Below are 23,653 nucleotides of genomic sequence, written 5' to 3' on the forward strand. Positions count from 1 at the left end.
ACATCAAACATTTGAAGGCATTAAAATAAATTTTAGTAACGCGGCCTTTGCGTAGACTAAACAAAATAAACATAATACAGCGTTTGAAGGTGTTTTTGGCCAGAGGCCCCGTGCGCACTTACTATAAACAAATAAGGCGAAAAAGTGCCCAAAAAAAAAAGAGGGAAAATCGAAGAACAGGGAAAACATCAGCGGAAGGGCCCCCAACAACAAGTTTTTAATGCATGTCGATGTCGTCGTCGCCGCCTCAGATCAAAGGCAAATCGTATACGTATATAGAGAGAGGTTGGGGTGCTGCATAGGATACCATTCCATACCATACCATGCCATGCCATACCATACCATTCCGTTTGATGGGTTGGTGGAAATGAAAATGCAGGCAGGGGCGGTCGCAGTCGTTTAATTGCACTTGCCGCTTACTTTTTTATCTGGTGCCTGGCATGGAGTAACCTGCGCATGTGTAGTTGCCTTTTGGATATTGCCTTTGATGTGCGCTGTTTACTCGAGCGCTATAAAAAACCATAAAATATGCATAAAACGCATAGGCAATTGCGATTGAAGCCCTGAACGGAACGGGCTTGAATATGGCAATGGAAATGGAAATGAAGCGATTAAGTGCAGACGCTGGCAATTGGAAAGAAATTGTCGTCGGCAATTGCGGGGAAATCACTTGATGGTGGCCAGGGCAGATGACTTATGATGACACAGGAGGGTGACTTTGGACCTTAAAAAGGGGCAGTACGAGGAAATGAAGTAATCAAAAGAAGAAGTGCAGGAAATTGTGACATGTCAATGCTTACCCTAGCTGGTTTTACAAGTTCTTATAATATTTTGATCTTATTAATTGAAATTTTGATTGTTTCTATATTTTGATAAATTAATAGTGTCCCTTGTAGCAACTTTTGCAAAACCCCAGATATTTTCATAGCACTCATCTAACGAAAAACATCCCTCCCACCGCTAAAACGCCAGAATGTCGAGCTATTTTACGACTTTTTATCAGGGGGTTGCCTTTCTTTGCAGCGGAGTCTCTCGTCATCCGATGCGTGCTGCTTTCGTCATAAAAAGCGCATAAAAAGCTGTTCAACACTCATCCGGATTCCATGGGGTTTACGGCCGTGCCAAGTGGGCTCCGAATTTACGATGGTGAAGCGGAGGAATTTTACGAGCCGCAGCGCACAACGCCTGCCCGCCGCAAAAAAAAGGAGATTGAAACGATTGCGCTATAAAATGGGGCTCTATGAGAGCTATAAAATATTTATTCTACTAAAAAATAACTGTACATGGGATATATACACACAGACACACATGCATAAATACATATATATATATATAAACTAGATAAATATAAATACAAATAGATTTCAGGGGGGATTTCACAAGTTCCTTTTTGATTCTCAACAACAAAACGGAGTAACACTCGAGGGGCATGTGACCGAGATCATGGAAAGTGGCTGAGAAGTGGCTCCTCAGGGGGAGTACTACGACTACGACTCCTCCTCACACAATATCGTCGGCCACCTGCGACTCCTGCTCCAGGATTGTGCTCTCCCTCAGCTTGCTCTTCAGATTCTTGCTGGAGTTGGCCTCCGTCAGACAGGGCTCGTTCTCCTGGTGGTCATGCTCCTGGCCATCGGTGGGTCCATTGGCCAGGCCATCCTCCAACTGCACCTTGCCCAGATGACGACGATAGCGGTACCACACCTTTAAGCCCAGCACCAGGACAAAGTACAAGAAGGCCAGGCAGATGATCACGATGATGATCCTGGTGACAATCGAATTGGAGGCGGATTTACTGGACTTCACCACCAGCAGGACATCTTCCCTTTTCAGTCCCGCACTACTGCCAATGGTGCAGCCGTATCGCCCCTCATCCTCCTGCCGAACATTCCGAATCTCCAGCGTTCCATTCTCCAGCAGCGAAAAGCGTTCCCCATCCGTGTTGTTCTCGTTCAAATAGGTGAGATCCTTGTCCCATCGAATGGTGGGCTTTGGTTCTCCGATCGCCTGGCAGTGGATTACGGCAGTCCCGCCTTCCGGCACCTCAGTGGGTCCCTCGGGAGGAACACTGAACTTGGGAGCCACCACCACATTGATGGACACAGTGGCACTGATCTGACCCTGGCTGTTGGAGGCGATGCAGGTGTACTGACCCCGTTGCTCATTGCTCACTTGGTTGAAGATCAGAGTGCCATTCTGGTCGGTCACATTTACGGGCAGGGGCAACTGGGTTTCCTAGACGAATAAGATTGGTTGTAAATGTTAGTTAGGGTATGTTTATAGGGATATTGTTATAATTTTTAAAGGTATCAGAAAAAAAATATTGAACATTGGGTCTTATAAATCAACAAGCCCGTAACATAGCCCTTCTAACACGAAAGATGAAGCACTTTAAGAACCAAACTACCATTTCAAAAATAAACTGCATTTATCAACTAATCGTTTAGGCCGTACTAAGCTGTTGTCAAAAAAGTAAAATATTTAGAAATATGACATGTAGTTGGAAACTGCAAAAAAATAAATGGAGTTCTTTAAAGCAGTTTTCTTATCTTAAAAGTAAGCAATGCGAAGTTCTTTAGTGCATATTTTAATAGATTTCAGATCTACCAACATTTCCTAACATTTTAATAATTTTAACAGAAAAGCAAACTTTTTAATTAAAACCCCAAGTATTTAGGATCTTTGTAACAAAGACATATTTTTTGAATGAACTTCTTAATTAACGACTACTTACCCTCATCCATTTAACTTGTGGAGGAGGCGTTCCCTGAGCCTTGCAATGCACTTTGCTAAGAGAACCCAGCTCCAAGTTCTTAGACGTGGGCTGTGGCACGAACTTTAGTTGTTCTATAACCAGGAGGACTCCACTACTGGAACTGGCTGCCACGGAACCCTCGATGACCAGCTGGCACTGATACTGACCGGCATCGCTGGCCAGAACGCTGTTGAATTGCAGGGAGCCACTGTCTTTGTTCAAAGCCAGTCGCGAGTCCTCGCGCAACATGGTTTCCAGCTGAGGTTCGCTGGTGGTGCTGCCCATCCTGCCCAGCTCGACTTGACGGAGGGTTTTGCTATCCTTCCGCCAGCGCAGGATGACACTGTTCTTATCAAGATACCCATCCGGCAGTTGGTACTCGCAGGGCAATTGCAAAGGACTCTGTTCCTTGATGGTTATCGAGGATTGAAGGCCCTTCGAGATGCTTACATCCTCGAAAGATAAAGGTGCGGCTGAGGGGCAGATAATAGAGGAGTTATGAAATTGAGAAAAGATGAGTCAGTCAGCCGACTCAACTCACCGTAAGAGCACAAGATCAGGCAGAAGAATCCCAGGCCACAGCCAAACAATCGTCTTCCGTTCAGCCCCATTTCGAAGCGAAGAATTCTTTTGATTTCACTTCGTACTTCCTTCGCTTCTTTCGCACAAAACCGGTGTGTGCTCTTCTTTTCTTCTTGTTTATTTGCCGATTTTTGAAGGAATTCCGTTTTGCCCTGGACGGTTTCTTTTTGTATTCCCTTGCTTCACTTCACCTCACTTCATTTACTCCGCCCGGAGTGGAGAGCATTTGCTTTATGGTTATTTTTATGTTACGCACACGCGTCACGCTTTATTATCCTGCCGCAGACGCAGAGCCCGGGGATCTTTCGAGTGGTTCGGTTTCGTGGGGACCCGGAGATGGTATCACTATCTCAGGGCAGGGCACAACCTTCCGCGTTCGGTTTCGGAACTCTACTGACTGCCGCATCGGGCTAATTTACTGCTGGCAGCCGGCGCACGGTTCGCACATGCGCCCTGGATTGTAATTGTACCCAGTATTTCCCGGTATTTCGAGACGCATGAGAGCAGCACTGTGAGACCCACTATCTTTGATATACTACTATTTGAAAAGTAGGAAATTAATAAAAAGTAGCTTTTGTAAAAAGGTAAGTAAGATACGTGGAAATACTTTGATATTGTATATTCTCTTACAAAGTACACAAACATTTTTTAGTTCCTTAAAATCATTGATATTTGTTAAAATATTCTATAACTTCCCTAGGAAATTCATCCATTAATGGAACATGTTATTGGCAGTTCCGTAAATATAAATGAATGTTCTTTTTTTAAGTATATGATTTTTTTCTAGAAATTTCAAAATGGTTGAACTTGAATTATTAGGTACTAAATAGAACTATATATTAAATACCCGAATCAAAACCCAATCGAATTCAAGGCTTTAAATAATTTATTTATGCAAAAGGTAAACAAGATAAATATGGAGGACATTGGTTACAGTTTTTTCCTAATTCAAAACTGAAATTAGCACTTTTGGACTAGGCAATTTACAATCAATTTCTATAGCTGCTAAATCAATAGGTACTTTTTGAATATAAGCTACATGTCTATAAATACAATTTCACTCTTATCTTTAATGGGTATTCGAGCAATTCTTGAGAATCTTGGGCTTATTGTCCGTGAGGAGAGGGAAATGCAGTCTAAAATTGAGGTATGGTCGAGACGCGGTTATAGAGCGTCTGTCGTTTGGCCACGCGGAAAGGGCAGCGGGTCATCATCTTAAAGACGACGGCTCCGCAGAATACGAACAGGCCCCAGAAGACATAGGTAAAGAGCAGAATGAAGCGATTTGGCTGCCACAGAACGGTGTAGCTTAGGTTGAAGTTTTCTAAAGCCAGGATTAAAGTTGAGAGGATCATTGAAAAGATAGACCTACTTTAAAACTCACCTAGCACCGCATAGCCCATGCCGATTTTGGACTTTCCCATGCGATAAGAACAGGTTGGTACCATGATCTCCAAATAGCTATGCTCCTGCTCTTTAAGGGCTTTCAAATCGAAGTGCCTCACGGCGTTCTCGTAAAAGTTGATCACCTTGGTGGAGGGGTAGATAAATATTCTCGATTCGTGCCAGTGGCCCGAGAAAATGATATGTGGATCCAAGTCACTGATGATGGCTCTCAGCAAGGGTCCGCCGCCGATGAGCAACGGGGCATGCGATACGCCAATCCTCAGCCGATCGGCATTGTTATCCCTATCCGGATTGGTAAAGTCCAGCAGCATGCGATTTATCTTGAAGAAGCGCAAGCGATTGTCATAGTCAAAGAGGTCCTCACTCATGAATTCGTTCTCGAAGCGTCTTTGGTTCGAGTTGGATATGTAGTCGCCATTCTCGCCGCCAATATCATTGTCACCCGGCACATGGACGCGCTGGAAAAAGGCAGATATCATGCGAAACTGTTAGGATTTAGGTTGGTTTTAAGTTGTACATTATTTTTGGACTAACAAATAAGCATTAAAAGAAAGTGGTTTTAGTAGAGAAACTAGGGGATATATAAATTAATGTCTGCTTACTTTTTTATAGTTCCTGTTCTGGTAGATGCGCCTGAATCGCTGAACATACTGCTTGTATTCCTGGGCCGTGGCTATATTGCCCTCGTCCAGCAGATCGCCCAGGAAAACTATGATGTGGGGCTGCGTGAAAGCAAGAGCTCGCTCAAAGGTCTTGGCCAGATATCTGTCCGAATCGAACCGGGCCAAGGGACTGTGCGAGGACCTATCGTAGGAGTTTCCCAGGATCTGTGGATCAGCGATAAGCAGCAGGCGCGTGCAGTTATCTAGGTGATGAATAAAGTTAACTGTGTGTTCCGATTTGATAACAGGCTTACTGCTTACCTAGTTTGCAATCGATTGGCTGCCAACTGGACTGGGCCATGTAGTACACTATGAACTCGTTAAAAAAAACCAGCAGCAACGTAAGTGCCACAAAGCAGCGGCACACTAATCTATTTCTTTCGGAGATTACGAAAAGGATTAATGGCTTGCGATGGTGGGAATTAAACCATTTTTGACTCACCTATTGACCACGCGCAAGGAAGCCATAATCCCGGCTACTCCTCATCGGTTTGGATTGTTTGAGTAATACTTTCGGTTGTCCTCTTTCAAATGCAAGTGGCTCACATAGCGTCTATATTTAATATCTATATTTAAATATGCACAGCCCATGCAATATTTACGTAAGTCTGTTCATATTTCCGGGAATGTGGAGCTGCTGCAACGGACGGTGGCCAACTGACCATTTTAGGGCCCAAGCTAAATTGGATTAGAAAAGAACACATAGAAAAAAGCCGGAACATCGTGTTGCGCTTTTCACCTTTCTCCTCCAACTTTTTGGCCATGCGCGCCATCGGCTTTTGAATGAGGAGAATTCCGTTACAGCGTTTGCCGGCTGCAGGTGCCAATAATTGTGCAATTATCTTTATCTAATGTTTGCACTTCTTACCTTCGGTGTGACCATATGGCAACGCCACAGCTGTTTGCCAAACACAACAAACAAATTTAGAGATGGGCGCGTGATTGAGTTTAACTAAGTGAAAGAGTACGAGAACCCATCCAGCTCTTTTGTTAAATTTTGGGAGGTTTGTCTGTGGCCAACCAAGATATTGAATTTAGGTCTTCTTAAATTTAACAGTTTCTTGGTGATTTGGTGATAAGAATAAATTAACTACGTTAAGGGTATCTACCACTTGCTTGATTTTCGACTAACTTACTGGATTTAATTTAAGAAGGCATGGCACGAATAATACTTGCTTAAAAAACTGCGGTTACTTTTATTACGTTATCAGATTTCAAATAAGGAAAGTATTCAATTTATAACTGATTTTGTTTCCTTTAAAATTATAGCAAATCCTCCCATTTCGCGCAGATTTGGCTAAACTAAGCTAGGGTAGTCAAGGTAAGTTGATAAATAGGTATTGCATTGAGATGAATTCTAGAAAATCTCGGTTATGTTCGTTTGTTGAAAAATAGGAACTGCGTTGAGATGAGGTTTAAAAATTTTCTAATATGTTAGTTTACTATGTTAAGTCTAAATACTACAATATTTAAAGGATTTACCTGAGGACTACGACGCCAAATCTGAAAACCTTCTAACCAATTTTCGATTTTTAGGCACTTTCTACTTAATAAAGACAGAACCCTTCGTAGCCCAGAGTCAGAACAGTAAACGATTTTGTGGGACCTCTAATCCTTTAGTTACAATGCATTTTAACAACGATTTATGCAAAACTGTGATGTGATGAAAAGTTTCCGAGAAAAATTCCAGATTTTGTTGAGCTCTGCACAGTTGTTGAAAAAAAAATAGGCTGTTCTTCATTGTACTATAAAATGGTCAATTCTTGCACTCGGCTAAAAAGGCTTTAACAATTAATAAGCCCTAATCTGCAGATTAAATCCTTTAAGATTTTGTAGGCTGTTTTGTTGATGTTTTGTGGATGTTATCTAGACAACTAAGACTTATTTAATAAAAAACATATTTGGATCCCCTTTGGCAAATAAAATACTTACAAACAAATACATTATACAGGGGGTGGTGAAAGTACGACTGCTTTGTAATCATTCTTGCAATATACTTTTTTAATAAAAGTATCTGTTTCGTGACACGACATGAATCACCCACCTCTAGCCCCAAAAACACGTCACGTGCAATCAGCTGCAATGCAATCGGGAAATCTTCCTCAGAGTGTCTGGCCACACTATTCCGCAACATCAGGCAACGCTGCGTGCGTGAATTAATGGCGTGCCCACTCCGCATAAATGCTCCATAGTTTTTCTTATTTTTAACAACATACGCGCCGCAAAACAACGCCAGCGACGGAACATGTGTAAATAGCTGGACACTTGTAAACCCTTCCAGAGTGCAGTGATTTTCAGGTGTTGTACGTGTGGCGGTGTTGGAAAGCAGGGGTTCGCAAAATTGCCAAAAATTCTGTCGCCGCCTGCCCGTTGTGAAAAGTAAGATTGCAAAAGCCCAAAACTGCGCCGCCGATTAGCATAAACCATTATTGGGTAACTGCAGAGTGCAAGGCAATAAAATTTTGGGGACTCGCAGATTTTTTGTTTGCGAAAAGAAAAAAAACAATATTGGCCAGAGTGTGTGTGTGTGGGTGCAAGTGAGAGTGCGTGCGTGTGTGTGTGTGAGTGTGGGGCCATGTTCGTGCTAGAGTGTGCGTGATGCCACCCTCCTCCAATTTTTCAATGTTATTTTGAGGGTCGCATAATTTGTTGCACCTGCCACTGAATCCTTGGAATCCTGGCTTACAGGTAACAACTAGCTTTGGTGGTGAGGATGGCGGACATCGTGTATCCCACTGGCTGCCGCCCGCTGGTCGAGGATTTGGGAACGGACGAGCTGATTAGGCGCCTCAAGGTAAGTCCTGCTGAATCCCGCTTAAATTTTCCGATACTAAGGATACTTCTCCCCCATCAGACCCTCGCCAATGTCCTGCAGACGATGGACCAGGACGACAATCTCTACCAGCAGTACATCCCCCTGGCCCTCCATCTTCTGGACGACTTCTTCATGCAACATCCTTCCCGCGATGTCCAGCTCCTTATCGCCTGCTGCGTGGCGGATGTCCTGCGCGTTTATGCGCCCGAGGCGCCCTACAAAGAGCAAGATCAAATCAAAACTATATTTAAGTTCTTTATCAAGCAACTGCATGGTCTGAAGGATCCCCGCGATCCCTCCTTCAAGCGTTACTTCTATCTGTTGGAGAACCTAGCCTTTGTCAAGTCCTTCAACATGTGCTTCGAGCTGGAGGACTGCCAGGAGATCTTCCAGGAGCTGTTCAGCACCATCTTCAAGATTGTCAAGTGAGCCGAGCTTGCCCCCCGCTTATGTCTAAAGACTCTAAATGCTCAAATGCTAAATACCTTTGCAGTGACCAACACAGCGCTAAGGTTACGAACTTCTTCCTAGATGTTCTGAGTCCCTTAATCACAGAAGCCGATAACCTGTCGGTGGAACTGCTGGATCTCATACTGATAAACATTGTCGAGCCGTACAAATCCAACAACAAGTTTGCCTGCCAACTAACCGAACAACTCCTCACCAAAACGGGCGATGCTCTTGAGTCCACCATCAAAATGGTAATATTAGGTCTGCCTCTGGTGCTCCAGTTTGTTTAAACCCATCTCTGATCAATAGTTCTTCAACCGTGCTTTGGTTATGGATAAGCCAAACACAAAACTGTCCATAACAAGCAAAATCTATGATATCATTTATGAGCTTAACCGCATCAATGCAGACCTGCTGTGCTCAGTGCTGCCCCAACTGGAAAATAAACTGCTGTCCACCGACGATGCTGAAAGGCTGAGTAAGTAATCGATCATTATCTTTCTTTACTTGCTTTTTGATAAATAATATTTTTACTTTACCACAGAGGCTACAACACTCTTGGCCCGCATGTTCTCCGAGAAGGACTCGCAGCTGTCCAAGAAGTACCACAACCTGCTGAAAATCTTCTTCGGGCGGTTCTGCGACATCACCGAGCCAGTTCGCATCAAGTGCGTACAGTCGTCCATGCACTTCCTGCTCAATCATCCGAATCTTCAGCCCGATATCACCGAGAAGTTGCGGCTTAGGAATCACGATCTTGACGAGGTTGTTCGTCACGAAGTTGTAATGGCCATTGTGGAGACTGCCAAGCGGGACTTCACTCTGGTGCTCGAGGCGCCCGAACTCCTAGAGATCGTGCGAGAAAGGACGCTGGACAAGAAGTACAAGATTCGCAGAGACGCTATGAACGGGCTGGCCTACATCTACAAGCGAGCGATATGCGAGCCTAACGACTTAAGCACGGGGCTCAAGGTTAGGGTTGACTGGATCAAGAACAAGATATTGCATGGTTACTACAAGGTCGGTTTGGAGGATCGCCTGTTGGTCGAACGCCTTCTCATCACCTGCCTGGTTCCCTACAAACTGGCTCCCGAGGAGCGCATGAAGAAGCTGTATCATCTGTTGGGCGATCTAGATGCCAACGCCACCAAGGCCTTCGTGGAGCTGCAGAAAAACCAAATGAAGACCCGGAACACGGTCAGCGATTGGATCAAGCTGCACCACTCCAAGGAGTTTACGCCGCGCGTGGTCAGCCAGCTGAGCGCCAAGCAGGCCAACATTGCCAAGTGCGTTACATAAAGGCTTTTCCCTGAAAACCGCTAACCAATGATGTGTGTTTTCAGACTGCTTCCAGATCCTCTAAAAGCGGCCGATTACCTTACCCAGTTTAGCAACAACCTGCGAAAGGATGCCCAATTGCTGCGCTGCATCAACATTGTCTTGAAACGCGACGTAAGCTGCCGGGAGTGCGCCGATACGATGGGAGTTTTGCTGAAAAAGCTGGGCGCCCACGTCCACTCGAATCTGTACTACAACACCGTCAAGATGCTGATTGAACGCGTAGCGTCAGTGATGGTGGACAAAGAATCCGTTGGCGTGCTTATTGGGTAAGCCGCCTGCAAGTGCCTCCTAATCCCAGGCTAAATCCTCTTATCTTTTGGTTCAGCCTCATTGAGCAGTGTATTGAGGGAGGCCCCATGTGCGAGGAGATTGGCATCTCGCCACAGGAAGCGGGCGAGCGCGGACTAAAGTTGTTAAGCGTGAGTTTGCCGATAAGGAGAAGAGTGATAAGAAAGTCCACATGTTTGCCTTCTACTTACAGATGCTTTCCTACGTGTTCTCTGCTCACTTTTTCACCGATACTTCGCTGCGTCATTTGATTTCCCTGCTGAGTTACGAGCAAGATTATGTGGCTCCCCTGGTGCTGAAGACACTCACGCATCTGGGACGCTATCAGCCACTGATCGAAGACCCAACACCGGCCATTCTCGACGAGCTGGCGCCGGTGTGCAAAGACTTCGCTCTGATCGGAACCCCCAAGCAGGCAAAGCACGCGGTGCGTTGTATTTTTGTGAACAGTCAGTCGTCAGCTGCAACTGATGGATCAGCAAGTGGAGCCGGTAGCGCGTCTACCACTACTCAAACAGTGCATCCAATTTTCAATGAGATCATCGAGACACTGCGCCTGAAACTGACGCCAAACTGCGAGCAGCAGCGCACTAAGATTGTGACCTTGGGTCACATTGCGTACAACATGCCACAGGCCTTCCTCACGCCCATTAAGAATATGATTGCGCGTCGCATTGTCAAGGAGCTTCTCATCCAAGAGGTTCCGGCTCAGCGGGATTACGAGCTGCCAGAGGACAGTGACTGGTGTGCGCAAGAGGAACTTCCGCCAGACACGCTGTGTAAGCTGGATGCGCTTAAGGCTATGGCCCGCTGGCTTTTGGGACTGCGCACCGATGAGCATGCCGCTCAAAAGACATTCCGTATGCTAGCCGCATTTGTCAACCAGCGGGGCGATCTCCTCGGCCAGAACCGCCTTTGCGGTGCCGAGAAATCCTGGTTGCGTCTGGGAGCAGCCTGCGCCATGCTCAAGGTGTGCGAGCAGAAGGGCGTAGGCGATCAGTACAGTGCCGAGCAGTATTTGCAGCTTTCTCAGCTGATGGTAAGAAGAAAAACCCAACTTCTGCCTAATAAATCTTAACTATCCTTTTCACTTTCCATAGGTTGATCCGGTGCCCGAAGTTCGGGAAATCTTTGCTCGAAAGTTACACAAGGGACTAAGCAGAAGTCTGCCCAGGAACTGCCTTCCACTGGACTTTATGGGCTTGTATGTGCTGGCTGGTCTAGAGACGGACAGAAAGTGAGTTGCTATACTGCGCTTTCGCCAAAATACTTATAAATATTTTCAACAGATTACAAGACCTTGTGCGTCATTATGCGGAAACGGATGTAAACAAACGTCGGGAATATCTCAAGACTGTGGCAATGACATGTAAATGTTTTATGTTATTCGTATTCCTTTTCATTTTAACCATTTAACAATCATATTCCAGCTCCCGACAGCTCAACTGAGTCACAATCACTTCACATTCTACCTGACTATATGCTGGCCTTCGCTATTCCGGTGCTGGTCCACGATCCCCGCTTCACGAATCACGAGGATTACGTCCAGCTCCGCAAAATGGAGAAGTGCCTGCGTTTCGTTCTGGAGCCCCTGATGGCCAAACGGGAATTGTTTGTCCACAGCTTCTACAAGCAGCTGCTACAGCTGATAAAGCATCGCGAGTTCAGCCAGGGATCGGACAAGCGCGACAATTATGTATGCCACCAAATCATTGGCCTGGGTTTCCCCTTCTAAAACATTTTTGTATTCTTTTCGCTTAACAGAAAATGTGGGCGCTCTGCGATCTCGCCATGTACATTATCGACTCGAAATTCAGCCCATTTGATGCCAACACGAGCACATTCTCCATGCCGCTGGCCCTGCCAGAAATGTATTATAAACAGCCTGCCGTTGCGAATTTCCAAAACAACGAGGTCTATATACCGCTGGACGTGTATACGTTAGGAGCCAAATCGACGAGCAAAGCAGCCACGACGGCCATGACAACGTCGCGAGCGGCAGCACCCTCAAAGAGGCCGGCGGAACCATCGATCCTGGATGATGAGAATCCGCAGGTAAATGACAGCTTACAAAAATATTAAACATTTAACTTACTATTACCATTCCCAGGAGAACAATCTGTTTGACAACATACGAGCGGCCGACACCACAGAGCCCACGGCCAAAAAATCGCGCGCGGGAGGTGCCTCAGCCAAATCATAGGGGCTGGAGGGGTAGAATAAAGGCGGATCGAGCGCGTACTTGTTAGTTTAGTTATGTTTAGTCTAGGCGCCTAAGTTAACTAAATATTTAAGACGTAGGCAAAACTACGATAGTTGTTAAACCGACACTACCTAAAACCTACATCATGCAGTTCACACTTAAACACCCAGAATTCGGATTCTTTTAGTTTTGCATGCATTTTGTAACATAATAAACTTGTGAGATAGACCAAAAACGCAAAATCAGATAACGTGTCGCATATAATCTGTTATTCGCATCTCCATAAAAGTAATTATTTATCACTCTAAATGTTTTAACCTGTTTTTTTTACTGTGTCCGAACCTTTGGTTTACCTTTAGTTATAGAACTTAATGTATATCGAATAAATGAAGTATATCGCGCATTGGTTGCAAGAACGAAGTAAAGTAATGAAAACGTAAACAGAGCCTTATTAAGTAATTAAAATTAACTTTTCTATGAACTTTTAGTTAATATAATACGTCATTCATAATACATAACAAGCCAATCGCGTTAAATTCGACAAGAGTGCATTGAAAATGCATTGAAACAGAGAACTTCAACTGTTGTAAGGTTTGAATAGAGAACATAACAAAGATACAAATAAAATGAATACACAAACATTAACTATACAAAATGTACATTTAACTATTAATACTGTTTTTCAATTACAAATAAACATATGATTATTATTTAAACGTTGAAGCGGGAGTCGGCAATTGGTTTGAATCCACAAATTAACTATATCTTATTGAGCCAAATAATGATATCATTAATAAAATAAAATAATACTGGGACTTACAAAAAATTTTATTTGTTTTGTATATTTAAAGTTATGAAAATTGTTCAAATCTAATTCTAAACTAAAAAGTGTGCCATGTAAGGATTAAAGAAAATTCGTTGATCTCCAATGAACTATCGATAGGCGACTTTCGATAGTTCTATGTGCAACGTATGTATGTTTACCCACCACTAGTTCCAATTGCATTTTCTGCGTTGTTTTTTTTTCGGGGGTGTGACGTCCATTGTTGTTGTTTTTGTGCTATTGTGAATTAAACCAACTGTTGTCGGTTGAAATAAAAGTGAATCGTTATCCGTGCAAACTCTCCAACAAAGAAAGTTCTATTCAAAACAAAGCTTTCGCCGGCAAAACAACAAAATGCAGGCGGAACCAAACGGCCCTGGCTGTGACGTCACACATCGCCAGCCAGAAGAAAACAAAACCAATTTGATTTTCTCGACGGCAGTCAGAAGTTCAAAAACCGACAAACCGAACGGTCGGATCTATACCTCTACTCCAAAGACGTCTCATCCTCATCCGAAAGTTCAAAATTACGTGGGCTCTACCGAACCCACGGAAAAGGGGCGAGTGGGCGTGGTGACCGCCTTTGATCCGCTGCTCAAAAAAGTGGCCCTTCTCTTTGGAGCTCTAATAATTGCCTACAAAAGCGTTATTTTAACCAGTAAGTGTGTCAAGTTGAGGGCTATACTGTGGGTGTATCGGGTGCCTATTTATTTGTATATCCCCCTTGAAAAGCGGGGGTGGAAATTCAAGGTTGCAATTGTCGGCGGTGACGTCGTCTTCACTCGTTTTGTTTATATTTTCTCGTTTATAAATAGTTGAAGTTCGTGTGATCTCATTGCCGTGTTTATTCCCCCTGCAATAGCCCCCAAATGGCAAAAAAACGTCGATATCTACATATATAAAGAAGGCAAATTGTTTGTTGCGCATTTAGCCTTCTCATTTGCATACGTATTAGAAGACCTCTGAAAAAGTTAAGAGTGATTAGTTGCTTCATTTTCAAAGCAAAAAGTGATTAGTTAGTTAATTGTTTGCCCAAAAGTGATTAGGCATTCGTCTTTGTTTAGCTTAACGGTGTTTGGCCCTAGGTTTTCGTCACGCGACACATACATAAATACATAAGTGGTACCGCTACAAAGCCCAGGAAAAGTAACGAATTTTACAATTCTGACGATCCAGCCATCTAGCCGTTGATTTGCATTAGGGTGGTTCGAGAATGTTCAAAGGAAAATGTAATAATGTTAACTGTTCTAGTTCCAAGCCATTACATTAAGCTTTCTATCCAGATCGAAATATTCTTTAATTTGATCTCAGAAATTATAATTTAATTAGGAAAATAGCAATGATTATTATATTGTTGTATTATATGGTTTATATTCTTAACATTTTCCATTAAAGCATCGACAAAACATTAAACATTATGAACTCGTAACTTTGTTATCTTAAAAAATCTTTTTCTAACTCATTTAATTAGATTTAAAAAAATAATAAATTGATTTCAATCGTTAAATTGTATACATTTTATAAATAGATCAATCTATTTATTGGTTAACGATTGCAGTTCAGTGCATGTTTTGATCTATTTTTAGCTACTTTTTTGGCACATTCCATTTGTAAGAGCGGCCAAAATGCTTCGATTTCCTCATAAATTCAAATCTTGCGAATAAATTCACAACCACCCTATTTATAAACCTTATTTGTTGACGTGTTTATCGGCCCAAGACTGATAACACGGAAACCAATAGAACGACAGTCAAACCGAGATACTAACGAGTTTTTTGTGTTTTTTTTACAGTGCCATACATCAGCGGCGACTCTATTCAGGTGCTGAGCCACCAGGTGCAGAGTCGGTGGAACGAGACCTTGGTGTGGGCCACTAGCCACCAGCTGGGCTCCAGGCTGAGTCCCCTGCTGTGTGGCCTCATTGTGGCCGCATTCGCGTACGGAATTGTGTACTTGGACAGCGCAGTGCCCGGCGTAAACCCGCCCTCGCCCTTCACGCCGCGTTCCAAGAAGCGGTAAGCTCTCGAGGAATTACCTTTCATTTTTCGTAATTCACATTGTCTTTCCATTTCAATTTGCAGTTTCCGCGATGAAAAGACCGCTTCGCTACACTTGGGCTACTTGTGCGCCCTGTTCTGCGGATTTCTGGTCACGGTCTTTATGTACTTCGATCTGTACTCCTAGAACTGAATAACCCTTTCCTTCCACTTAGTCAAATAAGATCACCAGTATTAGAGTTTAAACGTCTACTTTGGAATTTGTATTTATTGTAGTCCCTGTAACAGTGCAATGCTCGTGGAGAAAATCATCAGCGGCATTTTGAAGCTAACTTAGTTCCTAGGTATATCAATTATAAGTTACTTATTTACAAACTCTATAAATTATTCAAGATTTCTAAGCTACAAAGTACAAAATGAAACATTTCACTGTTGATTTTAGGCCATGGGAGAAAAGCTTAAGCTTATCACCTCGCCTAAAAATCATGAAAACACTATATGTGGAAACACCTTACTAAATATAACTTACTTATGCGCATTGTTTTGCATCAGAATATACGTTGTCACATTTTCAATGCGCATACATTGTTGCTGCCAATCTTTACCGCTTACCTGGGCGATGTTGAAAGTTTGCAGTCGATTCTCGCCAATAAAATGACCCACAAGATGAACATAACCGCCTTTAAATGGATCAAATATGGGGTAAATGTTAATCCTTTTGACTAGAAGTCTTCAGCTTGCCTGGGATCCAAGTTTTTAAAACTCCTTTGAAATCGTAGTAAATTCCCTGGAGGATGGGGCCCGAATCTTCGTTTCGCAAAAGTAAAGTGTGCTCTCCACGTTTTCCCTCAATTATGCGCAGCAATTTCCCTGGAATTATTATTAAAATCGAAATTTTCAATTGGAACAATCCTGGATAAATTAAGTACGAGTATACTTCAGAAAAAATTGGGTAGTAAACCCATCTTTATAGACAAGTTAAAGATTTTTGTTTATCTTGAAACAGTCTATCATTTTTTGTTCAGAAGCTTAATTAGTATTTTAAAATCCGAAAGTAATAGTAAATTGAAGAAATAGTAATTGGAAAACCAAATGAAAGGGAGAAAAATAAATTAATTTGAAATTATATTATTTGACGCGAGGATTTTGATTATTTTAAAATGACAAATACGATCTAGTAAAGAAAAGTCGAGACCCACCGTAAACATTCCAAATGGCGTTAATATCTGGGTACATTTTATGGGTTTTAAGGCAGAAATCCACGTGACCAATCAAATTAATTAAATTTCGTCCTGGCCTGGACATCGGGGAACTTGGCAACCCAACTTTTTCATCCTTTTTGGCGGAGACTTCGCAACTGGACTTTTCCTGGATCCTAGGAGTCGGAACGTAGACGAATTCCTTTTTGGGCCGCATTTCGGACTCCTCCACAAAACCATCGTACCTTAGTTTGTTGTCCTTGCGAGAAATACTCAATTTAGTTTGTCGCAATTGGCTGTTATTTTTGCGCAAAAGTTGAGCGGCCGTAGGAAAGCTGAGATTCAGTTGCGAGGTATTATTAGCCAGTTGACCCTTGAACTTGGCCTGGCTGTTGGCCAGAGGGGTGCGGGGCTTGCCTGGCACGAAGAAGATACATTTTGTATTATTTTTAAATATTTAATTTCGTTATTCTACCTTTGGCGAACATTTTAGTTGAGATCAAATTGTAACGGCTCAGTTCCAGGCAGAGTGACCCTTCGCCAGTTTTTAAATTAAGAACATTTGAGAGCAACAAATAAGTGTTGGCTAACACAGGCCTGCTTTTGTTGCCACATTTCGCGAAACATCGATTGTATCGAATACAAATCGATTACTGCTCCAACTGTCCACGCGAGAGTTTCATATTTTTATTTTTACATGCATATTTGTTGATAACTGGGGTTTTAGTGGACCGCGTTTAACTGCCAGCCAGCCATGAGCACGATTTTGGAGAAAATCTCGGCCATCGAGTCGGAGGTAAGCGGTACATGGCGCACCTGGCGATCTTGCAGAAACTAACCTGTCTTGCATCCACTTACCCCGCGGAATCCCCCCTGGATTCCTCTTAAATCACCGGGTTGTGTGGATTTTCTTGGCTGCTTTGTAGATGGCCCGCACCCAGAAGAACAAGGCCACCTCGGCGCATTTGGGTCTGCTGAAGGCGAAGCTGGCCAAGCTGCGACGCGAGCTGATTTCCCCCAAAGGAGGCGGCGGCGGAACCGGCGAAGGTGGGTGATCCCCTAGTAACACCTTTTAAATGCTAATAAGTCTGTATTTCCAGCTGGCTTTGAGGTGGCCAAGACGGGGGATGCCCGGGTGGGCTTCGTCGGATTTCCATCCGTGGGCAAATCTACCCTACTCTCCAATTTGGCTGGCGTTTACTCCGAGGTGGCGGCCTACGAGTTCACAACTCTGACCACTGTGCCTGGCTGCATCAAGTACAAGGGAGCCAAGATCCAGCTTCTGGATCTGCCTGGTATCATCGAGGGCGCCAAGGATGGCAAGGGTCGTGGTCGTCAGGTGATAGCCGTTGCACGCACCTGTAACCTCATCTTCATGGTGCTGGATTGTTTGAAACCGCTCGGCCACAAGAAACTCCTGGAGCACGAGTTGGAGGGCTTTGGCATCCGACTGAACAAGAAACCACCAAATATCTACTACAAGCGGAAGGACAAGGGCGGCATCAATCTGAATAGTATGGTTCCCCAGTCCGAGTTGGACACCGATCTGGTAAAGACCATTCTGTCCGAGTACAAGATCCACAATGCGGATATTACTCTGAGATATGATGCCACCAGTGACGACCTGATCGATGTGATCGAAGGCAACCGCATTTACATACCCTGCATCTATCTGCTGAACAAGATCGATCAGATCTCCATCGAGGAACTGGACGTCATCTACAAGATCCCGCACTGCGTGCCCATCTCGGCGCACCACCACTGGAACTTTGACGATCTCCTGGAGCTCATGTGGGAGTACCTGCGGCTGCAGCGGATCTACACCAAGCCCAAGGGCCAGCTGCCCGACTACAACTCACCCGTGGTGCTTCACAACGAGCGGACCAGCATCGAGGACTTCTGCAACAAGCTGCATCGCTCCATTGCCAAGGAGTTCAAATAGTAAGAATGACTTATAGCCCATTCTTATTCAAGTTTTGACATTTTTTTACCTTTTTAGTGCGCTGGTTTGGGGTTCTTCCGTGAAGCATCAGCCGCAGAAGGTGGGCATCGAACACGTTCTTAACGACGAGGATGTGGTCCAGATTGTGAAGAAGGTCTAGACTCTGTGAAACGGTTACACTCTGATTATTAGATGGCATTTTTTATTCAAAAATAAAAAACTAACGTGCTTTAGTTCTTGAATTCTTAACGCCTTAAGTTTGAGAAAATCTAAAAGGAGCTGACGGTTTCACTAAGATTTTCAAGAAATAATCTGTGTTTAATTTTTGGGTTTTGTATGACTGCAATATATTTGAGTAAAATATTTCTGCTGGGAAAGTTTTTTAAATACAATAGTAGGGAAGTACTATAATTATAGCTATATTTGACGGGAAAAAGCTGTACCGTCAACACAACTGTTTACTAGCACTGGTAAAAAGACTTATCGATATCCGATATACCCAGCAAAATAACACCTGACATCGAAGAACGATAGTCCAGGAATTAGAAAATAGCACGCTGTTTTGTTGTTAATGAAACTTAAATAATTTAAGCGAAATGGTGGAGCTGAAGATGGGCGATCACAACGTGGAGGCCACCACCTGGGATCCGGGCGACAGCAAGGACTGGTCGATGCCCATTAAGCCGCTGACGGAGAAGTGGAAACTGGTGCCGGCATTCCTGCAAGTAAAAGGCCTGGTGAAGCAGCACATCGATTCCTTCAACCACTTTATTAACGTGGACATCAAGAAGATTGTTAAGGCCAACGAGCTGGTGACAAGTGGAGCCGATCCCCTGTTCTACCTGAAGTATCTGGACGTGCGGGTGGGCAAGCCGGACATCGACGAGGGCTTTAACATCACCAAGGCGACCACGCCGCACGAATGCCGGCTGAGGGACACCACGTACTCGGCACCCATCACCGTGGACATCGAGTACACGCGGGGCACTCAGCGGATCAAGCGGAACAACCTGCTCATCGGCCGGATGCCACTCATGCTGCGCTGCTCCAATTGTGCCCTCACCGGGAAGTCGGAGTTCGAGTTGTCCAAACTGAACGAGTGCCCACTAGATCCCGGTGGCTACTTTGTGGTGCGCGGCCAGGAGAAGGTCATCCTTATCCAGGAGCAGCTGTCCTGGAACAAAATGCTCACCGAGGACTTCAACGGTGTGGTGCAGTGCCAAGTAACCTCCTCCACCCACGAAAAGAAGTCCCGCACTTTGGTCCTGAGCAAGCATGGAAAGTACTACCTCAAGCACAACTCCATGACGGACGACATACCCATTGTGGTGATCTTTAAAGCCCTGGGCGTGGTTTCCGATCAGGAAATCCAGTCGCTTATTGGCATAGACAGCAAATCACAGAATAGGTTTGGTGCCTCCCTCCTGGATGCCTATAATCTGAAAGTCTTTACCCAGCAAAGGGCTTTGGAGTACATGGGTAGGTTTGTTCACTCAACTCTTTGGATCATCTTTCTTAATATCTTATTTTTCTAGGTTCAAAACTGGTGGTCAAACGCTTTCAAAGTGCCACCACAAAAACGCCATCGGAAGAGGCGCGCGAGCTGCTGTTGACCACTATTCTTGCGCATGTTCCTGTGGACAACTTCAACTTTCAAATGAAGGCCATTTATGTTTCCATGATGGTGCGCCGTGTGATGGCCGCCGAGTTGGACAAAACGCTCTTCGATGATCGCGATTACTATGGCAACAAGCGACTGGAGCTGGCTGGTTCCCTGCTCTCCATGATGTTCGAGGATCTGTTCAAGCGCATGAACTGGGAGCTCAAGACCATCGCGGATAAGAATATACCCAAGGTAAAGGCGGCGCAATTCGATGTGGTGAAGCATATGAGGGCGGCGCAAATTACCGCGGGATTGGAATCAGCCATAAGTTCCGGAAACTGGACCATCAAGCGATTTAAAATGGAAAGAGCTGGTGTAACGCAGGTGCTGTCACGCTTGAGTTATATATCCGCCCTAGGAATGATGACCCGAGTGAACTCGCAGTTTGAAAAGACGCGAAAGGTGTCCGGTCCACGATCCCTGCAGCCCAGTCAGTGGGGCATGCTGTGTCCCTCGGACACGCCCGAAGGCGAAGCCTGTGGTCTGGTAAAAAATCTCGCTCTGATGACGCACATTACCACCGAGGTGGAGGAGCGACCGGTTATGATAGTGGCCTTCAATGCTGGCGTTGAGGATATTCGGGAAGTGAGCGGCAACCCCATCAATAATCCGAATGTCTTTTTGGTCTTTATTAATGGTAATGTTCTGGGACTCACCTTGAATCACAAACACCTGGTGCGGAATCTACGCTACATGCGCAGGAAGGGTCGAATGGGCAGCTATGTGTCCGTACACACATCCTACACCCAAAGATGCATCTACATACATACGGATGGCGGTCGTTTGTGCCGCCCTTATGTAATTGTGGAGAACCAACGTCCGCTAGTAAAGCAGCATCACCTGGATGAGCTCAACCGGGGAATTCGCAAGTTCGACGACTTTCTCTTGGACGGACTAATCGAGTATTTGGATGTGAACGAGGAGAACGATTCCTTTATCGCCTGGAACGAGCAGCAAATCGAGGTGCGCACTACGCACTTGGAAATCGAACCATTTACTTTGCTAGGAGTCTGTGCGGGCTTGGTGCCCTATCCGCATCACAACCAGAGTCCCAGGAACACCTACCAGTGTGCTATGGGTAAACAGGCGATGGGAATGATTGGCTACAACCAGAAGAACCGCATCGACTCACTGATGTACAATCTGGTGTATCCCCACGCTCCTATGGTGAAATCCAAGACCATTGAACTTACCAATTTCGACAAACTGCCTGCAGGTCAAAACGCCACGGTGGCAGTGATGAGTTACTCCGGTTATGATATCGAAGATGCTTTGATCTTAAACAAGGCTTCAATAGATCGCGGTTACGGACGCTGCCTGGTCTACAAAAACTCAAAGTGCACGGTGAAACGTTATGCGAATCAGACCTTTGACAGGATCATGGGTCCCGTGAAAGATGCGCTTACGAACAAGGTGATCTTTAAGCACGACGTCCTGGACACTGATGGTATTGTGGCTCCTGGCGAGCAGGTTCAAAACAAACAAATCATGATCAACAAGGAGATGCCGGCGGTGACATCGATGAACCCGCTTCAGGGTCAATCTCCGCAGGTTCCCTACACCGCAGTGCCCATAAGTTATAAAGGACCCGAACCCAGTTACATCGAGCGCGTGATGGTCTCCGCCAATGCCGAGGAGGACTTCCTGATCAAGATCCTGCTGCGTCAGACACGTATTCCTGAGATCGGGGACAAGTTCAGTTCGCGGCACGGCCAAAAAGGTGTGACCGGGCTGATTGTTGAACAGGAGGACATGCCCTTTAATGACTTTGGCATCTGCCCGGATATGATTATGAATCCCCATGGCTTTCCCTCTCGTATGACAGTGGGTAAAACTCTGGAGCTGCTCGGCGGAAAGGCTGGTCTCCTGGAAGGCAAGTTTCACTATGGAACTGCCTTTGGAGGGTCCAAAGTGGAGGATATCCAGGCGGAATTGGAGCGTCACGGGTTCAACTACGTGGGCAAGGACTTTTTCTACTCCGGCATCACTGGAACACCACTGGAGGCGTACATCTATTCGGGTCCTGTGTACTACCAGAAACTGAAGCACATGGTGCAAGACAAAATGCACGCCCGCGCCCGAGGTCCCAAGGCGGTGCTCACCCGTCAGCCGACGCAGGGTAGAAGTCGCGAGGGTGGCCTCCGACTGGGTGAAATGGAGCGTGATTGCCTCATATCCTACGGAGCTAGTATGCTGATCATGGAGCGTCTGATGATCTCGTCGGATGCCTTTGAGGTGGATGTCTGCAGGACCTGCGGCAGGTTGGCATACTGCTCCTGGTGTCATTTCTGCCAGTCCTCGGCCAATGTCTCCAAGATATCCATGCCGTATGCCTGCAAACTGCTCTTCCAGGAGTTAACCAGCATGAATGTGGTGCCGAAGATGATTTTGGAAAACTATTAATAAGATTGATTTGCCTGAAACGGAATAAAATAATTGTTACTTTGAAACGACTATATATTTTATACATCCTTAAAAGGACTATAACTTTGTGAGTTGGTAAAAGAATCAAAAGTTCATCAATAACTATTCCGTTACACCTACAATGTGCTGTGTTGCATAAAGGTAGTAAAATTGTACATATTCATAAGGTTGCCGCGACCAAGCACCAAATGTCAAAGTGAAGAGGTTCAAACGAAGTCAGCGGAAGAAAGTCCCTCTTGAATTTTAACGAGGTCCTGTTAAAAGCGTTGCTTTTACCTAGCAGAGTTCTGTATCCTTACATTCAGTCCTAAGCTGTTACTAAAAACGACTTAGTTGTGTAAAATCGCTCCTGTTATCCCTTTTTAGGGCGCGAAGGATAATTAGTTTTGTCTGCTTTTTGTTTGTCAGCTGCTTAGGCCTAATTTAAAACGTCTGTGCCGCGAAAACGATTAATAAAGAAAGCAAGCTGTTGAGTAGAAATTGTATTTTTGTAGAATTTTACCCTTATTATCCTTTGATTAGTATTGTAAAATTAAAAGTTAGGTGCTTTTTTGCGAATAATTTAGTTCAAGTTAATGTTGATGAATTGTATTTTTAATTAATCAAACAGTGTTCTGATTAATTTCTGGTTAAGATAAACTTAGTACAGAGAAATGCCAATTAAATGACAGGATATTCACCTGCTCCATAGTCATTCATGGCGTTAAGCCAGGCAAACGATATTGTCTCCCGTTGACTTATTGGCTTCCCTTAGCATTGCATATTGCCTGCTTCGCAGTGAGGCAATTACCTGTCACCTGGCTGGTGAAGCCTCAACCCAGATTCTGGCCGATGTGTCAACGTCTCCGTGGTCAATGCACCGCGGTGCATGCACGTGACCTGCGAACTGTTTGCGACACAGCCACCCGCACGAGCCAATGTCCTTGTGCGTCCTTTCAAGTGACCTGTGCTTAAAATAGTCCCAGCCACCACTCGGCACCTCCCCCTGCTGCTCCTTTTGTTGGATCTGCAGTTACTATGTATATGCGGTGCAATGACAGCAAACGGGGCAAACTGCCAGCAGCAGAAGGAGCATCTGAGGAACCGATGGTGCGCACTAGGA

At 44.7% G+C, this 23,653-nt stretch overlaps 7 protein-coding genes across 12 annotated transcripts; 4 read left to right on the forward strand and 3 right to left on the reverse strand.

Annotated features, from left to right (window-relative positions):
* Positions 1-1,218: 1,218 nt before the first annotated feature.
* On the reverse strand, positions 1,219-3,717 carry otk2 (off-track2). The gene is made up of 3 exons (XM_017072551.4): positions 3,297-3,717; positions 2,735-3,228; positions 1,219-2,235 (listed from the first exon to the last, which is right to left on the reverse strand). Exons 1-3 carry the CDS (start codon positions 3,364-3,366, stop codon positions 1,501-1,503), a joined length of 1,299 nt encoding a protein of 432 aa, XP_016928040.3. The 5' UTR covers positions 3,367-3,717; the 3' UTR covers positions 1,219-1,500.
* A 488-nt stretch (positions 3,718-4,205) lies between these two features.
* On the reverse strand, positions 4,206-6,300 carry Mppe (Metallophosphoesterase). 4 transcript variants are annotated; one of them, XM_065863466.2, is made up of 7 exons: positions 6,275-6,289; positions 6,146-6,220; positions 5,849-6,084; positions 5,668-5,783; positions 5,347-5,609; positions 4,722-5,229; positions 4,206-4,661 (listed from the first exon to the last, which is right to left on the reverse strand). In XM_065863466.2, the coding sequence occupies exons 3-7, from the start codon at positions 5,872-5,874 to the stop codon at positions 4,474-4,476; spliced, it is 1,101 nt and encodes a 366-aa protein (XP_065719538.1). In that variant the 5' UTR covers positions 5,875-6,084; positions 6,146-6,220; positions 6,275-6,289; the 3' UTR covers positions 4,206-4,473. The 4 variants fall into 4 exon arrangements, with proteins under 4 accessions (XP_065719538.1, XP_065719539.1, XP_016927738.1 ...); XM_065863467.2 differs by having other exon boundaries at positions 5,668-5,777; positions 6,146-6,300; XM_017072249.4 differs by having other exon boundaries at positions 4,722-5,202; positions 5,668-5,777; positions 6,146-6,297.
* Positions 6,301-7,528: 1,228 nt separating this feature from the next.
* On the forward strand, positions 7,529-13,219 carry pds5 (cohesin associated factor B pds5). Its single transcript, XM_017074546.4, has 14 exons — positions 7,529-7,785; positions 8,095-8,200; positions 8,261-8,646; positions 8,715-8,922; positions 8,981-9,149; positions 9,216-9,957; positions 10,015-10,278; positions 10,338-10,431; positions 10,494-11,339; positions 11,401-11,537; positions 11,590-11,669; positions 11,731-11,996; positions 12,065-12,355; positions 12,411-13,219. Exons 2-14 carry the CDS (start codon positions 8,120-8,122, stop codon positions 12,501-12,503), a joined length of 3,657 nt encoding a protein of 1,218 aa, XP_016930035.3. The 5' UTR covers positions 7,529-7,785; positions 8,095-8,119; the 3' UTR covers positions 12,504-13,219.
* Positions 13,220-13,516: 297 nt separating this feature from the next.
* On the forward strand, positions 13,517-15,879 carry LOC108008486 (uncharacterized). 3 transcript variants are annotated; one of them, XM_017072346.4, is made up of 3 exons: positions 13,517-13,984; positions 15,119-15,341; positions 15,408-15,879. In XM_017072346.4, the coding sequence occupies exons 1-3, from the start codon at positions 13,681-13,683 to the stop codon at positions 15,508-15,510; spliced, it is 630 nt and encodes a 209-aa protein (XP_016927835.3). In that variant the 5' UTR covers positions 13,517-13,680; the 3' UTR covers positions 15,511-15,879. The 3 variants fall into 3 exon arrangements, with proteins under 3 accessions (XP_016927835.3, XP_070851278.1, XP_065719421.2); XM_070995177.1 differs by lacking the exon at positions 13,517-13,984 and adding an exon at positions 14,347-14,364; XM_065863349.2 differs by lacking the exon at positions 13,517-13,984 and adding an exon at positions 14,455-14,472.
* On the reverse strand, positions 15,480-17,010 carry LOC108008152 (uncharacterized). Its single transcript, XM_017071941.4, has 4 exons — positions 16,998-17,010; positions 16,523-16,939; positions 16,065-16,193; positions 15,480-16,003 (listed from the first exon to the last, which is right to left on the reverse strand). Exons 1-4 carry the CDS (start codon positions 17,008-17,010, stop codon positions 15,849-15,851), a joined length of 714 nt encoding a protein of 237 aa, XP_016927430.3. The 3' UTR covers positions 15,480-15,848.
* Positions 17,011-17,158: 148 nt separating this feature from the next.
* Positions 17,159-18,706, forward strand: 128up (GTP-binding protein 128up). The gene is made up of 4 exons (XM_017072395.4): positions 17,159-17,318; positions 17,449-17,569; positions 17,623-18,463; positions 18,522-18,706. Exons 1-4 carry the CDS (start codon positions 17,277-17,279, stop codon positions 18,622-18,624), a joined length of 1,107 nt encoding a protein of 368 aa, XP_016927884.1. The 5' UTR covers positions 17,159-17,276; the 3' UTR covers positions 18,625-18,706.
* Positions 18,707-18,966: 260 nt separating this feature from the next.
* Positions 18,967-22,577, forward strand: Polr3B (RNA polymerase III subunit RpIII128). The gene is made up of 2 exons (XM_017075025.4): positions 18,967-19,943; positions 20,000-22,577. The coding sequence occupies exons 1-2, from the start codon at positions 19,061-19,063 to the stop codon at positions 22,528-22,530; spliced, it is 3,414 nt and encodes a 1,137-aa protein (XP_016930514.3). The 5' UTR covers positions 18,967-19,060; the 3' UTR covers positions 22,531-22,577.
* The last annotated feature ends 1,076 nt before the right edge of the window (positions 22,578-23,653 follow it).

This window comes from Drosophila suzukii, chromosome 2R (assembly GCF_043229965.1).
Source record: "Drosophila suzukii chromosome 2R, CBGP_Dsuzu_IsoJpt1.0, whole genome shotgun sequence".
Lineage (NCBI taxonomy): Eukaryota > Metazoa > Arthropoda > Insecta > Diptera > Drosophilidae > Drosophila > Drosophila suzukii.

Excerpts from the sequence above, each read along its gene's own strand:
- otk2 (XM_017072551.4), bottom strand. The coding sequence starts at position 3,366 with ATGGGGCTGAACGGAAGACGATTGTTTGGCTGTGGCCTGGGATTCTTC. Across the intron at positions 3,229-3,296 it reads CCTGATCTTGTGCTCTTACG|CCGCACCTTTATCTTTCGAG; the intron begins GTGAGTTGAGTC and ends TCTGCCCCTCAG. Across the intron at positions 2,236-2,734 it reads CACAAGTTAAATGGATGAGG|GAAACCCAGTTGCCCCTGCC; the intron begins GTAAGTAGTCGT and ends TTATTCGTCTAG.
- Mppe (XM_065863466.2), bottom strand. The coding sequence starts at position 5,874 with ATGGCTTCCTTGCGCGTGGTCAATAG. Across the intron at positions 5,784-5,848 it reads TCCTTGCGCGTGGTCAATAG|AAATAGATTAGTGTGCCGCT; the intron begins GTGAGTCAAAAA and ends AATCTCCGAAAG. Across the intron at positions 5,610-5,667 it reads GCCAATCGATTGCAAACTAG|ATAACTGCACGCGCCTGCTG; the intron begins GTAAGCAGTAAG and ends TTCATCACCTAG.
- pds5 (XM_017074546.4), top strand. The coding sequence starts at position 8,120 with ATGGCGGACATCGTGTATCCCACTGGCTGCCGCCCGCTGGTCGAGGAT. Across the intron at positions 8,923-8,980 it reads TTGAGTCCACCATCAAAATG|TTCTTCAACCGTGCTTTGGT; the intron begins GTAATATTAGGT and ends TCTGATCAATAG. Across the intron at positions 11,538-11,589 it reads GGTCTAGAGACGGACAGAAA|ATTACAAGACCTTGTGCGTC; the intron begins GTGAGTTGCTAT and ends TATTTTCAACAG.
- LOC108008486 (XM_017072346.4), top strand. The coding sequence starts at position 13,681 with ATGCAGGCGGAACCAAACGGCCCTGGCTGTGACGTCACACATCGCCAG. Across the intron at positions 13,985-15,118 it reads CAAAAGCGTTATTTTAACCA|TGCCATACATCAGCGGCGAC; the intron begins GTAAGTGTGTCA and ends TTTTTTTTACAG. Across the intron at positions 15,342-15,407 it reads ACGCCGCGTTCCAAGAAGCG|TTTCCGCGATGAAAAGACCG; the intron begins GTAAGCTCTCGA and ends TTCAATTTGCAG.
- LOC108008152 (XM_017071941.4), bottom strand. Across the intron at positions 16,194-16,522 it reads CGCCATTTGGAATGTTTACG|GGAAATTGCTGCGCATAATT; the intron begins GTGGGTCTCGAC and ends TAATAATTCCAG. Across the intron at positions 16,004-16,064 it reads TTTAAAAACTTGGATCCCAG|GCGGTTATGTTCATCTTGTG; the intron begins GCAAGCTGAAGA and ends ATCCATTTAAAG.
- 128up (XM_017072395.4), top strand. The coding sequence starts at position 17,277 with ATGAGCACGATTTTGGAGAAAATCTCGGCCATCGAGTCGGAG. Across the intron at positions 17,319-17,448 it reads TCTCGGCCATCGAGTCGGAG|ATGGCCCGCACCCAGAAGAA; the intron begins GTAAGCGGTACA and ends GCTGCTTTGTAG. Across the intron at positions 17,570-17,622 it reads CGGCGGCGGAACCGGCGAAG|CTGGCTTTGAGGTGGCCAAG; the intron begins GTGGGTGATCCC and ends CTGTATTTCCAG.
- Polr3B (XM_017075025.4), top strand. The coding sequence starts at position 19,061 with ATGGTGGAGCTGAAGATGGGCGATCACAACGTGGAGGCCACCACCTGG. Across the intron at positions 19,944-19,999 it reads AAGGGCTTTGGAGTACATGG|GTTCAAAACTGGTGGTCAAA; the intron begins GTAGGTTTGTTC and ends TTATTTTTCTAG.